Genomic DNA, 10,923 nt, shown 5'->3' with positions numbered 1-10,923 from the left:
CCATCCTTTCGCGCACAAGTCACTCGCGAACACTCCGACCGTGAATTTACAATCGCGAAAATTATTAATCACTTACGCGCGACCCTGTTCGGCACTCGCGTTTAGAATAAAGCCGTCCGAATACTTAGCGGAACTCCCGGACGACCGACGAACCGGCTGCGGTTCGTATAATTATTAATATCGGCGGTGGCGACACTTTCTTTGACAGCAGTGGATGCAGTGCGTCGATCTGTAACAAAAAAAAAAAATATATAATTTAATAAACGGCAACAATAGAATCAATTAATCAGCTAATTTATGCGTAATACCGATTTTTTAAATAGGGATAGAATAGGATAATAACACGTCAATCAGTGCAGCTACAGATAACATACCTGGAGTTTTGTACTTCTCGCAGTTTCGTGCAGCTCTCGGAGCACTCGGAGCATTCGGAGCACTCGGAGTCACGTTTGTCAAGTATTTGACGTTAGAGAAGTCATTCGAGTCAAGTTTTCAATAAAAATTTTATGTCTTAACTAAGAAACGGTATTGCTATGTGATAAACACAAAGACCAAAAGTATACATTCTAAATTACACGGCTAAGCTAATTAAATCTCCGTAATTGGAGTCCTCAAAATAACTCAAACAGGAATTTATTTGCTTGTCAACATTCCGAGGCTGTCACTGTTCCACAAAAATTTAATAATTTATCTGGATTCAGATGTAATCGCTAACAGAGCGAACGACGCTAACGGAGCGTTGTGGCACCTGTGGCGTGGGTAAACGAAGGTGAACTTAAAAACTCTGAAAAGTGCATGAGTTGGAACATTTGTCTCTCCTGAAAGAACAAGGCAGAAATTGAGGGGAAGACTAAGACTCGTGTCTTCTCCAAAGATGACGGGAAACAACATGAAAATCGCAACGTTACTGATGCTGGTTACCATTGAATTAACTTTTGGGGACACAGTTTACAGTATATTGAATCGCAAAGACCCCTGCATCAGTTTGTGCGAGAAACCACCAATCGATTTTCCAAATGTATGTGTATTACTTTTATATAATCTCCATTTTATGTATAATTTATATATCTATCTTTGTATGTCAGATTTAATTGTACCATTGGTTTTATTTCGTTTCAGAGCATATACATGAAATCCTGCTGTCAACGCGGCTGCAGATTCTTTAATCTAGTCAACTTGCAATACGGATGGGAGCAAAATAGTTTAAACGGCACGAGGAGTGCCTGTGAGGCTTGTATGTGCCATTCATAATTGCTCACATTTTTTAAAACGTTTGCAGTATTTCGCTTTAAATTTTAGAGATATTAATTTATTTATTCACAGTAAACTAACACAACTTCATTATGTTTTTAAATATATTATGTCTAAAACAGTCTGTTATTTTTTATATAATTTATAACCCATTACATAAATCACTATTTTTATCGTTTTACAGCGTGTTCTGAAGCTTACACAAATCCCAACGATTGCTACGTCTGTAACACTGGCTGTAATTTCATGGCCAAGCAGCGAATTTCAGATTTACTATCTCTATTCACTGTTGCCATATGCATGGAGGAGAGCATAGATATTTTACCGATGTCACCTGACATACCAGAAAGCGATATACTAACTGATCCTGGATTACGCAAGGAGCTACTTCCTAGGTGGTGGGATTCTGACGGTTTCAAATTGCCACAAACTCACATTAAAACTATACCAACCGACGCCAAGGTAAGCGTAGTATTTTTTACAATCAATGCCGAGTGTAGTGTAATGATTTTTTTTATGAATAAATATGAAACACGTAACTCACCTGAACTGCATTGCTTCGTAGACGATGGATTATACGATGTCTTCCGACTATTCGGGAGAGATCAGGCAGCCGGCGTCCTCCTTCAAGTCCGAATCGTTCCAGCGTCAAATGGAACAGATGATAAGCTCCGCTATGTCTTTCCTCGAACGACACTACTGGGTTTTCTTTTTCCTGGTGTTATCTTTATCCTTGTTGATGTCGTACCTTGTATTCGAGATTAAGCTCTTTCTCAGTCTTGACAAGGCCGCAACACGTTACGGAAACGTCAATTCTTTATCCGAACTTGAGTTGTTCGTCCCAGACGAAGCGATGATGTACAAAGTACCGCCACCGAAATACACGGTAAAGTATAATAAGTCCAATCTTGTCATTTAAATCGTGACATTTTAATGAAAATTTAATGCAAAATGTGATTTTGTTATACTCTAAAAGCCATAACAGTGCAATAATATAAATATTAATTGCTGTTAGTATCTTTTTTCAATCGCGCTTTAAAATGTTAGATTACATTAAGTGCCATAAAGAATTTAATTAATACCTGAAACGGTAATGAGACAAAAATAAACTTATTCAGCAGTATAAAATTTGGAAATCGAATTGCGCTTTACAATATATATCGAGCTTTTCGAAGGCTTTTATGTTGACAATTGTGTCACAGATTGACCTGTTAGTTTTCGAAGTATGTATATCAAAGAATATATAACTTTTTAATATAAAAAATTGCGACGTCTTTATGTCTTTTCTGAATACAATTATATAACTTGTATATGTATATACTTGAGTCGATATAAATTGTCATACAACGAACAAGTTCAAATTTGCGAAGAAAACGATCGTAAAACTTTTTTAAGCATAATATAGATGCGTAATCAAAATGTCGCTTGATTTTATCGTTATTGTTTTGTAGTGAGCTATCTTTCAAAGTTCAAAACGATAATGGTGCAATATAGAATCGTGAAAAATTATGCACATTATGACACATTCAGATCAGTTTGTAAGAGAGAATACTATACAAAATATATAAATATTTTGTATTATATAAAGAAGACTTATGTTGGTTTTTTTTATAAAAAACGAAAAAAAAGGACTGAAATTTATCTATAAAAGGATTTGCTTTAGTTTTTCAGTATTATTGCTAGACTTGCATTCGCATACTTTTTGACGTGGCACTTCGTTTTTATCGTTTAATACATTAATTACATCGCGCTCCGGCGACTAAAATGATATATTCTCGTAAGCAAGATATACAAATTAAAATATTACGATCTTTTTAATTGACTATCGACTTTTTGTGTCGATATAGTCAATACAAGTAAAAATTGAAATCTTTACGCTGCGATTTCTTGATCGTACTACCGTGATGCAGTTTTGAAAGTTATATTAAACTGAATCAAAGTTACATTTAATCTAGGAAATAAATGTATAAAAGTAAATGTTCAAGTTCCTGTTTGTAAGACTTATACTTCTTAAATTAAATCATGTTGTTATTGATATACTGAATACGAATAACAAGGATCGGGAAACAATGTGGCACTTGTGTTTTTTTTTTAGTTAAAATATTTTAATTTTGATTAAAAAAAAACGAATTAAGTGTGTTTATAGATCATTACTGAATAAGAGGATAGTTATGTTATTGAAGAACTTCAAACAATTTACGATATATATTAATTTACAATGAACATTATTTTCCGATCCTCCTAATGAGATTTAACGTGTGTTCTCTTCCAATGCAATTTGTTGAAAGTAACTAGAGCATTTTTGCGTGTTTCTGCATATCTCTAGACGTTGAATTAGAATTAATCTCCGAAGATTGTTACTATAATACATTTATAAATATCAAAATATTTATTGGATAATAGAAAAGTACATGTAAAACCAAAGTATCGTTCCTTAACTAGTAGCATCTTACGTAACTACGTTCTACAAATAAATGTGTTATTCCTACATGTAAAACCTGTGAAAATAAAATACAAGTTTATGTGACACAGAACTCTGTAAAATCAGTCAATAACTTCCCTCTTTATCATTTGATAGGTTTTAAGATCAGAACAGGCGTGTAGAACTCTCGATACGTACTTAAATGTGTAACATTATTTCAACAAGTAACAGTTTGGAAATAGAAAATATCTGCTCCTTTTTATAAAATACCGCATATGAAAAAGACGGGGTGTATGTACATTAAATGTATGTAATTGTGCATAAATATGCACGATATTACAGACTGCGGATTGATCTTGCGCGTAATCTTAGCAATATATCTTACATGTACAATGCGGAGCGTACTTTAAAGCCGACTTATACTATTAATCTATAAAAAAGGCTTAATTTGTACAAATCACATACACGATGTCGCGAATTTATGTAAGATATCGTCTACATTATTGCCAGAGCTTAAGATCGTCATCGCGCTTTTTTAAAAAACCTGTCGGCTCTCAACATAAAATTTAATAGTAAATTAAATCTGCTTCGGTAGTTTCCTAAGGAGCACATATCTTTACTGTCTGCGAGAGATCTTTAGCAATATTCATCATTTATGAATAAAACGCGTATGGTATGACAGAGATCAATTTCATTCAAAATTCGTCTATATTATTGCCAATACAATTCAGGATCGTCTCTGCGAAATTGAAGCTTTAAAACGTGCCGATATATTTTCAAGGCAGGACCGAGCAGCAGATTTAGCCCGCACAGAACGTCTTTTCGACTCATCATTAGCAGTGCGTGACCGTCTATTTCCTGAAACGCAAGCGTAAGAAATGCACACGTAAAAATTGAAATAATTACATGAAGAATATATTTTGTTTTCTCTGTATATTAAATTGAAATCGTGTACCTGATGTCGAAAAACCTCGGCTTCTTTGGGAAATAGTCTAGCAAAGTACTGATAGACTTGCTCGGAAGTCCAATTTCTTGCATCGGGAATATTCAAGTCGATAGGTCCTTTAGGACCGTCGTCTTCCATCTGATCGGAAGAACCTCTTGTAGGAGAAACCTGCGGGCTCAGAACTGGAGGTAAGATAGTTGTACTGGACGGGCTGTCCGGCCTGCTTGTTCCATTAACCGAATGACTATTATGATCGTTCATTTTGCTCTGTTGTTTCTGCGTGCACTCGTTGCAATACCATTTGGAATTCGATTTCACTGTGACGCGGGACGTATGACAAAAATGATGATAGGCATCATCACAGCTATAACACGTCACTAATGGACCCTGAATAACGAAACAAACAAAACAAAACAAAAATTAATTAGTGATGTAAAAAAAAAAAGTTGTAAAAAATGAAAGTCGTAAACTTACAGCGTCGGAAGTCTCGCAGCATACTGTACAAGTTTTGCAGCGCTCACATTGCCAATTGCTATTAGCTTTTTGTATTAATTCCTCTGGACTGTAAATGCAACTTGGATGTGCTGCAAGTATACATAATATACGTATGTAATACACATTGACAAGAAATTAAAGAAAAAATTTATCAAATTCAAGCTTACGGCACATGATAAGATTTTTCATACTGGATTGTATACGAGACGTATTTTATTGGCTTACGATCGATAATCCGATCGTGAGAATCAATCAAAATACGTCTCGTATGTGATCCAGTATGAAAAATCGTATCGCGTGCCATAGGCTTTAATTTTAATTATATCCGAAATTACCTCGCACTGTGCAGTCTCTACAAGCCACGAGAGCTTCTTGCTTTTCTTTGGCACAAAGGCTACACTGCCTGTATGGTCCATCCTTAACAGCTGGCTTAGTAACCGAATCTTGAGAGTCTTGCATTACTGAGTTTTTATGGTTACCTGGTCTGCCTCGTTTACGTTTCACAAGATTATTATCCGAAGGATCAAATACTTTTCTGGCTCTCTAAAATATGAAAATAAATAGTAAGATGATTTATAAATCTCTAATTACTTTAAACAATTGCACATAAAAAAAAAACTTTTAAATTGTACTAAAATATTCTTATACTATTTAATAATTTTTCCATTATATCTTTGATTTTAAAAATTATACTTTGAAATAATTAATTATTCTTATCTGTGTGTATAAATTCACCTATCTGTTATTTAGAAATAAATTCTACAGGCAAACACTGTAGAAGATTATGTTGCGTTTTATAATCGAAATGTCGAAATATATAAAAATGAAATCTCTTGTCACGAATATCTTTTGAAATATTTATCTATTACAAATCATGCATTGCATCAATAACTAAAAAATGATCTTACCTTCCTCCTGGCACTGCGGAATCCACCAGTATTTACATTGGACGGAGTCGGGGACGTGTTTGTCGACGAGCTCCTACCGGCGTCTTCATCCTCGCGGTCCTCACTAGACCGTTCTTCGCGTTTCTCTCGTTCGTCTTTCCCGCTCTGCTGATAATCCTCAAACTTGATCTCGATGTCCATACGATCGTCCGTTCTCGCGAACAACCGCTGCTTCCGTTCAGCTTTGGTGGTTCTTTTAAGGTTAGACGTAGTCTTCTGGACGTCGTTGTTCTTGGGTTCCTCTTTGACGTCTGGTTCCTCCTTGACGTCAGGTTCCTCCTTGATGTCTGCAGACGTCGACGTTGGCATGACAGCTTCCGAGTCGCGTTCCTGCCGGTCTGCGTCGGCGACCTCGCCGTCGCCGTTGCACGCCGCCACGACGGTTGGCGACGACGAGCTGTCGCCGCACTCGGTATCGCTCTTGTCGACGTTGATTTCGCATTCCTCCTCCTTCTTGGCACTGTCTTGCTGATCCAGTTTCGGACTGTCGCTAGCCTGTCGCGAGGATGATCGCGACGTGTTCGACGTGGTGTCAGTGAGGTTATCCGTTTCGTTGAAGTCGTAGAGCTCCGCGGAAGTAGCCGTCGCCGTGGCTGGCGCCGCAGTTTTGGCTGCCTTCGCGGCTACGCCATTGGTGCCGTTGGTGACGGTGCCGTTGGTAGCGGCCTCCTTACCGACACGCCGCTGCGTCGATTTGCCGTTCTCCAGGGCGCAGGCGGCCGCCGAGGAGGAGGACGGCTGCGTATCGCCACCGCGCCGCGACGGTGTCGCATCTATCGTCATGTCGGACGTCGCCACCAGCGAGTAATTGCCGTTGGACAGGCGCGCGAGATTGCCACTCGCGACCTCCCGGCCGAGAAACTCCTCCACCACGCGGCGCGACGTCGGGCTCGAGACGCCATCGAGAAGCTGCTCGATCAGGCGGCACGCGGGTACACCCTGGTCCAAGTAATCCGGCTCCTCGACCACGAGCTCGGCGACCGCGCTCGACACCATGCCAGAGTTGAGTTTCTCCTTGAGGAAGCCCTCAGGTCGATTCTTGAAGAGCTGCAGTCGCGTCCACTTCTTCGCGTTGCGGTAGCTGGTGTTACCCTTGTAATCGACTTGGATCACCTTCTCCACCTCGATCAGCCGGTGGAGATCGGCGATCGTGTCGCGTGCGTCCACGGCATAGTTGCGAAGCAGGTAGTTGCAAATGCGATCGGCATCAGGCCGCGCTTTACGCCGGCGGAGCTGATCGATCGCCTCAAGTATATGGTCCTCGTGCGTGATCCGCGGCGCCGGCTGCACCGGGTGCTGCTGCATCTTCGTCATTTCTACGGCGCGGGGCGCGACTTTCCGTCTTCCTCTACCCGTCTTCGTCGCGCGGTTCACCCGGTCAGCTGCTAACCGCTCCTTGACGATCCTCGCTCCTCTCGCGCTCACCGCCGAGGCCGACGACGAAACCACCTTGGGTGCGATCCGCTTCCCGGGATGAATGACGACCACCAGACGGCCCGCTGGAAACTAAACACAGACACTCTTTAGGCTTTTGCAAACTGCGCGCGTGACGATGATCCACGCGCGCCGAACGTTTCCGCGCGATTCTCTCGTTTCGGCGTGAACACGCGCGCGCGCGCTCCGGTACTTTCGGCGTGTCTCTCGTGTGCGTGCGCCGGTCTGCCGCCGCCGCCGTTGTCGCTTGCCGTGACACCGCCGCGCGCTGTCCGTTCGTCCGTCCGTCTCTTTGCAAGTCCGCACCGTGCCGCACCGTACCAAATTTAAATTCCGCGTCACGAGACCCGGACGTGGTCCCGGGGACTGGTCCGTTTCCGACAATGCCTCGACAGAAAAATTCTTTGCTGCGACACGCCGGGGGCCTTGCCGATAGCTTCCTGCCGCGTCTCGTTGCGGACCCGCTCTCGCCCCCTTTACACCGCTCCAGCCCTCTCTTTCTCACCCTCACACTCTCCGAGCGCGCTCTATCGAGCTATCGTCGCCTCCACCGCTGCGTGCCCGCGCGATAAATCTGATCTTCGTGCGGGACGCGACGCTAGGCAAGGCAAGGCAAGGCAAGGCAAGGCAAGGCAAGGCAAGGCAAGGCAATGCGACGCAGCGCGACACGCGCTTGTCCCGACGGAAGGACTCGCAGAAACGAAGCGCGCGAGCGCGGAATGATCGAGGGAGGCGACAAGTCGATCACGCGGATTACATGAAACGCGCCAAACATCACCCGAAGCGACCCCTTTAATCGGATCACGCGCTACCTCGCGATCGCCGCCGGCGATGAACGATGCGGACGGAAACGACGTATCGCGCTCGGTATCTGCGACTGTCCACTGCGGGGCGGCGGGCGGTTTTACGCTTCCGAGAAAGGTTTTTGAATCAGCGCCTCTCGCGCGCGCTCTTATCACTCCCCCGCCGAATCGCCCTGCTACCGCGGTGCCTCGCGGACGCCGCGCGCCGGGCGGAATAAAAGGAAAAAAAAAAAAAAATCCGCGCGAGAGGAGTGTGAGGTGCACCGCGAGAGAAGGACACACGCGCGCGCGTGATAATCTCTCGCCGGCGCGGCGCGCCGCGGATCGAACATCGAACTGCGGAGCGCGATGCGCGTTTCACACCCTCCGCGCGGGCGGCGATGCCGGGAAAAACCGCGTCCGAGATCCCCCTCCTGCCGTCGAGGCCAGCGAAAAAAAAAAAAAAAAAACCCGGTCGACGCGCGCGAAACTCCCGGCGCGCCCGCCGTTTAGCCGCCGCGCGCTCCGGAGCACGGAAATCGGCCGAATCTCGCGCCCGTAAACAATGGCTACGCACACGGACATCCGCCGGCAGGTAAGCGCGCACCTGCCTCCGTCGTCCCGGTCGCCCTCGCCGAAACGCGGACACCCCGATCACGCGCGCGCGCGTCCGATCCTTCTCGCCGATCCGCGAAACGATTCCGCGCCGGACCGATTTCCGCGCGGGGCGAAACTCATGCGCGCGAATCCTGAGGCCGAGGCCCGGGGACATTTTTTTCCACGCGCCGGAATAAGAAGTACGTCCTAGCACTTACCTGCGTGCCGAAAAGCGTGGAATAAGTGCGTACCGCCGTACCCGGAGTCCGTGCACCTTCCGCAAGGATGAACGCCGCTGACCGGACCGCGCGAACTGTCGCACCACCACGTGACGCACCGGCAACGAGCCTACCGTGAATTCCCCGCGACTCACCACGGTGCCGGGATGATTACGCGATGCCGATGAGCCCCGTCCAGAATATACGCGTGAGAAGAAATGGCCGCCCTAACCTTCAACGAACCTCGCACCGCCGCGACAACCGTGCGAATACCAACGTGAATACGTCGGCAGCCGCCGCGGCGGCTGCGGCGACAGCGGCGCCGCCGACCATCATCGTTGTGTGCGTCTTTACGTGCGCGGGCGCGCGAAGTGATCGCGCTTCGCGTGTGTGTGCCGGCGCGCGGTTCTCTCGCAGGCCCGTAGCCGCCTTTATTCCCGACCGCGCTGCGAATATCTCGGTATCGATTACGCTACGCCGCGCGTTGCATCGTATCGACGTCGATCGGCGCTCGATCGCGTTCGCGCGCGTGCACGCACACGGCGCGACGCGAGCGACGCCTCCATTTCGCGCGGACCAGCGGAAACTGGAAGCCGCCGCGTCGGAGAAGCGATTCCGATCAAGCGAGCTCACGCAGGCGAACTCCTCGAAAGTTCCCGAAAAACGCAGCCTCGCCGTCGGTGACGTGCACCGTCTCCGCCGCCGCCGTCGTCCTCTTCTCGCGCGCGCGTCGTCTGCTTTCGCGCGCGCACCGCTTCCTGCCTTCGCGCGCGTGCCGCGTTGCTAGCCACACCCGGTGCGGTGCTCTTATCGGAGAATAATGCGTGTCCGTCGTCCCTTTTGCGCGCTGGACGATCCGCGAGCGGTGCCCGGCATGCCGTTCAAGCCAGCCGATGGGCGCGAGCGCGCGCGCGCTCATCTCTCTCTCTCGCCGACCAAGAGGAATGGCGCGTTAACCCAATCGCGATCTTCGCCAAAATAATTACGGTACATACCTGTACGGGAATGTGACGCACTGCTTCACGGACGACCGCGTCGTGCACCTTGATCGCCGCTGGATCGTTCATACGCAGTCCGACGAGCGCGCGTCGTCAGTCGCGGCTGATTCGACAGAAAACAAAACTGACCGCACGCCGGCAGCGACCGAACGCAACATGGACGGGCCGCTAAGATGGCGCGCATCGCGCAGCTCGTGCAGGGCTGACCGGCCGTCCCTTGGCCCCGTTCATAAGCCACGCGTCAAGAGTCAGCTAAAATCCTTTACGACTGCACTTCCGATTCGTACGGAAAAGTTTTCCCATTCTAAAATGACGGAAGTTGTATTTTTCGAACATCCGAAAAATCTGTCTACGGACACGCAAGTCTTTTTTCAGGCTACGATTTTGATCGAACTCCAATTGGTTATCAACGTTTTAGATTACGTAACGTGAAAATGTATAACCGAGAAACTTTCCCACGGCGTCTCCGATTTATTTTGTCCTTTCCCCCACGTGCTTGTCTCTAATTATTTTGTAAGGATGTTGCTCGTTTCTCCAGCGCACCTATTCAAATTACGATATAAGGACCAGAAAGGAAAAATCGTAGAGAAAATACAGATTATGAGTTCTTCGCTTAATTAACTTACTCGAAGTTTTCTTAAAAAAGAAAGTTTTTACATAAAACGCAGGTAGAAATCTTTGTAAGGTTAACCTTGTGATACAATACTGCTTTTATCTTGCACTGTCCTTTTGCTCTCAGCTGATCATGTGACGGAGAAAGCAGAAGAACGCATGTGCAGAGGAATCGCGTGATCCCATTTTTTTCCAATTCAAAATTTTCATTATACACTTAA

At 45.8% G+C, this 10,923-nt stretch overlaps 2 protein-coding genes across 3 annotated transcripts; one reads left to right on the top strand and one right to left on the bottom strand.

Annotated features, from left to right (window-relative positions):
* The first annotated feature begins 264 nt into the window (after positions 1-264).
* Positions 265-3,785, top strand: LOC139103401 (uncharacterized). The gene is made up of 4 exons (XM_070658010.1): positions 265-1,018; positions 1,120-1,234; positions 1,436-1,713; positions 1,817-3,785. Exons 1-4 carry the CDS (start codon positions 875-877, stop codon positions 2,168-2,170), a joined length of 891 nt encoding a protein of 296 aa, XP_070514111.1. The 5' UTR covers positions 265-874; the 3' UTR covers positions 2,171-3,785.
* On the bottom strand, positions 3,622-10,237 carry Lint-o (L(3)mbt interactor in ovarian somatic cells). Of its 2 annotated transcripts, none has more exons than XM_070657992.1 (6): positions 10,088-10,237; positions 6,023-7,567; positions 5,450-5,657; positions 5,094-5,203; positions 4,629-5,006; positions 3,622-4,531 (listed from the first exon to the last, which is right to left on the bottom strand). In XM_070657992.1, exons 1-6 carry the CDS (start codon positions 10,157-10,159, stop codon positions 4,385-4,387), a joined length of 2,460 nt encoding a protein of 819 aa, XP_070514093.1. In that variant the 5' UTR covers positions 10,160-10,237; the 3' UTR covers positions 3,622-4,384. The 2 variants fall into 2 exon arrangements, with proteins under 2 accessions (XP_070514093.1, XP_070514094.1); XM_070657993.1 differs by lacking the exon at positions 10,088-10,237 and adding an exon at positions 9,093-9,341.
* Between the last annotated feature and the right edge of the window lie 686 nt (positions 10,238-10,923).

The sequence above is a fragment of the Cardiocondyla obscurior genome, linkage group LG06 (genome assembly GCF_019399895.1).
Source record: "Cardiocondyla obscurior isolate alpha-2009 linkage group LG06, Cobs3.1, whole genome shotgun sequence".
NCBI lineage: Eukaryota > Metazoa > Arthropoda > Insecta > Hymenoptera > Formicidae > Cardiocondyla > Cardiocondyla obscurior.
Note: the sequence above shows the minus strand (reverse complement) of the source record. Positions and strands in the feature narration are given on the sequence as shown.

Coding starts and splice junctions, on each gene's coding strand:
- Lint-o (XM_070657992.1), bottom strand. CDS start 10,159: ATGAACGATCCAGCGGCGATCAAGGTGCACGACGCGGTCGTCCGTGAA. Junction 5,204..5,449: donor TAGAGACTGCACAGTGCGAG/GTAATTTCGGAT, acceptor GTATACTTGCAG/CACATCCAAGTTGCATTTAC. Junction 5,007..5,093: donor GCTGCGAGACTTCCGACGCT/GTAAGTTTACGA, acceptor TTCGTTATTCAG/GGTCCATTAGTGACGTGTTA.
- LOC139103401 (XM_070658010.1), top strand. CDS start 875: ATGACGGGAAACAACATGAAAATCGCAACGTTACTGATGCTGGTTACC. Junction 1,235..1,435: donor GAGGAGTGCCTGTGAGGCTT/GTATGTGCCATT, acceptor ATCGTTTTACAG/CGTGTTCTGAAGCTTACACA. Junction 1,714..1,816: donor CTATACCAACCGACGCCAAG/GTAAGCGTAGTA, acceptor ATTGCTTCGTAG/ACGATGGATTATACGATGTC.